General features: G+C 44.8%; 1 protein-coding gene across 1 annotated transcript; it reads right to left on the reverse strand.

Moving 5' to 3' along the window:
* Nucleotides 1-1,913: 1,913 nt before the first annotated feature.
* Nucleotides 1,914-4,121, reverse strand: LOC138846743 (ubiquitin carboxyl-terminal hydrolase 29-like). The gene has a single exon (XM_070063329.1). The coding sequence runs from the start codon at nt 4,119-4,121 to the stop codon at nt 1,914-1,916; it is 2,208 nt and encodes a 735-aa protein (XP_069919430.1).
* Nucleotides 4,122-5,359: the final 1,238 nt, after the last annotated feature.

Here is a 5,359-nt window from a genome sequence, read left to right on the forward strand (position 1 = left end):
CTTCAGGGATACAGGTGTGCAAAGGTGACACCCTCAGGTTATGCGTGGTAAATCTCTCTTTATTTATTTATTTATTCTTTTATTTTATTTTATTTTATTTTTTATTCAGGAGGTAAATAATACTGCAAGGCTGAGCAGAATGGATGGTATTTAGCTTCCAATCTCTGGCTTCTACCCAAAGAGTCTGTGCAGGCTCCATTTCTCCTGCGGACTCCCACTGGGTTGCCTAGGTTACTGAATTGCAACCTTAACTCTCCCCTTCTATTATGTATATCCCAGATCTTTGGCTCTTGCTCGCCTTTGCAAGGTTGGCCAGGAGGAACTTGTCTGTACCAGTACGCCCCCACTTTTTTTTTTCCTTCTCTCCTGTAGTCAGTCTTTTGAACTTTCCTGCTTCAAAGCCCGCTTCCCTCTAAAATTCTGTCCGCCGTTTCCATGTCTCCGGTTACTGAGCTCACCTACGCTTAAAGCGCCGATGTGTGGACTCAGAGCCCTGGGCATCCCTCCTCTCCCCACTGGTGTCTCTGTCACATAGACTCCGCTTCTCGCACTGGCGCTCAGACTCTGCGGCTCCCACCAGTTTTAATTTATTTATTCAAAAGGTAAAGTGATGTGTACGAGGGAATAGAGGAAGGAAGAGAGGAGGGAGGGAAGGAGGGAGAGAGATGGATTGATCCTCTTTCCATTGATTCACTCCCCAAATGTCTATACTGCTGAGGCTGGGCAGACTGAAGCCAGGAGGCAGGACATCCATCCAGTTCTCTTACGTGGGTGGCAGGAACCCAAGTCCTGCAGCCAGTATCTACTGTCTCCCAGAATGTGTATTAGCAGGAAGCTGACTCAGAAGCAGAGGTGGCATTCAATCCCAGGAACTCCAAGAGGGGATGCAAACACCCCAAGCAGTGTCTTAACCCACTGAGCCACAGTGCCTGTCCTCATCATATCATTAACTGCATTGCTCATGCAAGCCTGAAGTTCTACCTTGCAGCTCCTGGGAGAATATGGAAATACAGTTGCTTGTTGGGTAGCAACTTGTTCAAGTGAAGAGTTACAAACACACGTGGAAGCCAGTTAATGGTACTTGCATTGTTTGGGTATTTATTTCAATAAGCTTACAAAACTGTCATATGTGAGTTCAAGAAACTTAAAATTATAATTAAAATCCTTTAAATAAATACACACACACACAGACACACACAGACACACACACACACACACACCAGCAGCAGCATCAGCAAAATAACCCCTAGGTACTCTACAGACTATAATTGTGCTTCTCAAAAGTCATGGGCACCATAATGTCCATCAGATTTCTGGTCCACATTCGCAGTTTCTGAGTCAGTTGGACTGGAGGGGTCTCAAAATTGTCATTACTGATCAGATCCTCTTTGCTGCTGTGACATTGATTGCACAGCAACACTTGGAAAACGACTGCATTAGAACATGACAAGTGCCATTTTAATCTTGTAGGAGAGAATCATGCAACCTAGCCTGAGTTATGTATGAGTCTTGTGGATCTTCCATCTTATTTTATATAAGACGATTTATTGATGTAAAAGGCACAACAGAGAGAATGAGAGCGATCTTTCATCCACTGGCTCACTCCCCAAATGGCCCCAACAGCCAGGGCTGGGCCATGCTGAAGCCAGGAGCCAGGAACTCCACTGTGGTCTCCCACGTGTGTGGCAGAGGCTCAAGGACGCAGGCCGTCTTCTGTTGCTTTCCCGGGCACATTAGTAAGAATGCTGGATCAGAAGCAGAGGTATTGGACCTCAAACTGGCACTCCAGGACAGGCTACATGCTTCCCAAGGGGTGGCTGAAGCAGCTGTGCCACTCCACCAGCCTGGCATTCCCACCACAAGACCAGCCCCCGATCTTTGTCCTGAACTCCTTGTGTCTTCAAGGAGCCCTCTTATTCTCCTGGAAGGAACACCTCTTCCTGTTGGCTGGTTAGTTGGGACTTCTCTGCCTTGCTCACAAGTGCCTCAAAAATGTCATTGTGCATGTAAAAAAAGATGTACCCACTGTGCAGCCTTGCCTCCTGCACCATGGCCTCTGGGATTTCTGCCACCCTCAGATCACTATACGTGAACCAGGCCTGCTTCTGAAAGTCATACACGTCGCTGATGTAATGGCCTGCACACGGGGAGTTCCCTCTGTGGCTGATGACGCTGATCAGTCGGTAAGAATGAAGAGCATCTCCCATTTGCATGCTTCCTTTTGGTTCCTTGACTTTAGCTATGGTTTTCTCCATGCCCACGATGTCTTTGGTAACAGATTCGTGCAGCTGCTCAACCATGCCTCTCAATCCTTCTGAAATCTTGTGTTTTTCGTAGTCACAAAGATCTTTTGAAGACTCACTAACATGATCAAAATCTAACTCTACCAATGTACTGGTTTTCTCATCGTCCTTGGGTTCTGGATTTTCAGGCTCCTCTTGACAACAAACTTCTTCAAGTCCTCTGTCTGGGTTGTTTATAGGATTACTTTCATCTTCACAGATCATAAGAAGAGAGATGTCTCCCTGATCCATCACTGAGGCAGCTGCCAGCATCTCTATTTCTCTGACTTCCCTATCTCTTGCGTTGCCCAGTTTGGACTCCAGATTCAAGGCACTTACTAGGTCTCTCTGCTGCTGCTCCTTTGGCCTGGCTTCCCAAATTCTCTGAGGTGTGTTTTGTTCAGCATTTTCATCTGGTGCCACATGCAGAACTGAAGAGTCACTGGATTGCCAGGTCAGCTTCACAGATGATGTGCATGGGCTGACTCTCTCAGAATTAACCTCTTGGGTGAGGTTCAGTACTTCGGGGTCCAACACAGGTGCATTACTATCCAAGGGAAGTGGTGGTCTGGTGTCTTCATTGCAATTAGAGGATAAACTCAAATATTTGGGAATAAGAATTTGTTGGTCATCCTTCATTAGCGCGTAAGTGTCACTCAAACTGTAGCATTTCAGATGAACAATGAAGACTCTGGGTAGCCTGCCAAATTTATGCATCACCACAGCCTTCTTGTGGTTACACGTTTCACAGAGGCGCTCACATTCTTCTGTTGTAAAGAAAAGATCAAAACAATTTTGAAGGGACAAAGGAGATGCTTTTGGTTTTGGGTGTAGGTTGATGGAGATACAATTACCAGGCTCTATCACGACAACAACTTGACCACAGGCTTTGCAAATCACGTAGTCCTGCAATTCAAATTCAAAATTGGAAGCAACTGGACAAACAAACACTTTGGTGGCAGCATCACCAGCAAACAACTCTGGAGGTGAATTTTCATCTCCCGCCTCCCTCCTCGTTTTCCAAATGGTGTTTACTTTTTCAAAATCACCTTTCAGCTGGTCTAAACACTGACATAAGAATTCATGAGCATCGTTCTGCATGTTGCCCGAGAATATTTCTGCAACAGCTGAGATAGCATTTTTAATATCTCTGAGTAGGTCTTGGCTAGTCTCTAGATTACAAATATCTTTCAAAGCAAGCAACATACTTAAAGGCATGATAAGCACGTCAGAAGGAATGTTCTCCCATGGAATACCTTGTCCTAGTAAGCCATCAGCAAATGATGGAATTGCATAGAGTGACTGTAAAATTGAGTTCATGTAACAGGTGTTTCCCAAATTGGGGAAGCCCTGCTGCAGTTGCTCTGGGTGAGAGTCAAGGCACAATTGGTCTTGATCGTGTTGTGGGTCGTCCTGGGCTCGTTCTGGTTCCAATGGCAATAGCAGACTTTTGTCAGACACACTCTGAGGAGAAAGAACAGTCTCATCCAGGGGAGAATTTCCAGGAGAGGCGGTCCTGAGGGAAGGTCCATGTTTCGAACTTCCATCCTTTTCAAGATCTTTCAAGGAATCTTTCTTGAATTTCTTGTTAGGCACACTCTCATTTTCTTCCAGGAAGCCTTCATCTGTATCTAGACTGGACGACAGTGTTGTTTTTCTCTTCCTATCTTTCTTTTCTGGTAATCCTTGTTTGGCAAACATTGGCGATTTGCCCAGCAACTGCTGGGGGAACGTTGTTCCTCTTCCTTCTTCTGTAGTAAAGGTCTCAGCACTTGGCACACGACATACATTGGAAGATGGAGTTTTGTCAGGCTCTGTGTACCCATTCATGCTCTCCATGACACCCCAATAACTTTCTGATTTAATGGGCCACTGATGTTTGTTCTGATGAATGATGTCCAGCAAGATCTGCAACCGTTCAGTATGTGTGCGAGAGAGTTTGCCAAGACACAGGTTTTTTTTCCAGAAGGTCAGATACAGGCCATTTTGTCTTTCTCCATAATGTCTAAAACATTGTAGAATATTAATGTCTAGGGAAAAACCTCTTATCTATAGGTTTTCCACCTTGAAACATGAAAATCAGTTGAATATCCTTTTCCCTTTCCACTGTTTCTGTGATGGGTTCTTTCAACTTACTAGATCCAGTCCTCTTGTTCCACGTCTGCACAAAACCATGCACTTTGTGAGGGGATGTTCTTTGTTTACAAATACAACGCATGTACCCTAAAGAAAAAGACACACAGACATTTTAATAGAAATGTAGCTACAGTGGGGACTTGAGTAAATGCTGAGCATGCAAGCAGCCATTTCATGCAAGGAGTATGAAAACAGAATTAAGATGGTGAGCTTTTCAGGAAAATTGAGGAGGGTAGGCGAAGAGAAACATGAAGAGAGAGACACAGCATAATGCAGACCCTCCGAGGCAGCACGTGAGGTTCAATTATTTGGGACTCTACCACCTGTGTGGAAACGTGCACTAGTTCTGGGCTCCTGGCTTTAGCCTGGCCCAGCCCTGATGGTTGCAGGCATTTGAGGACTGAACCAGTAGATGGAAGATCTCTCTCTCTGCCTTCCAAATGCAATGAAAATTTAAAATGACTTTCTTAATTCTTCTCCCTCCCCTCACCCATTTGCCTATGTCTTTCTAAGCAGCCTAGAATGTCTGTGTCTTTCCAACATTCTGATGTCAGAAAAAGCAAATGAAAAAAAAAATTCAAAGGAAACTACAGAAAAAAAGATATTACCTGTTGTCCATTCTCAGTTCTGGCCAAAGACACTTGAGTCAGAATTCAAGGGAATTGACTCTTTGGAGAGTTGTCTGTGGCCACACTGCAAGTAGAATCCTGAGTGCCAAGGCTGCTGAAAGAAAAATAGGAAATCTCAAAAAGTGAGTTTTATGTCATCACCGGTGGATTCCCAACCACATCTTCTGTTGTTTGATTTCACTATCTGGTAGAAAGCAAATGCAGAGGCTAGTGTTTTGGCATAGTGGGTTAAACCACCACATGCAACACCAGCATCCTTTATGGGTGCCACTTTGAGACCCAGCTGCTCCACTTCCAATCTAGCTCCCTGCT

The sequence above is a fragment of the Oryctolagus cuniculus genome, chromosome 18, assembly GCF_964237555.1.
Source record: "Oryctolagus cuniculus chromosome 18, mOryCun1.1, whole genome shotgun sequence".
NCBI lineage: Eukaryota > Metazoa > Chordata > Mammalia > Lagomorpha > Leporidae > Oryctolagus > Oryctolagus cuniculus.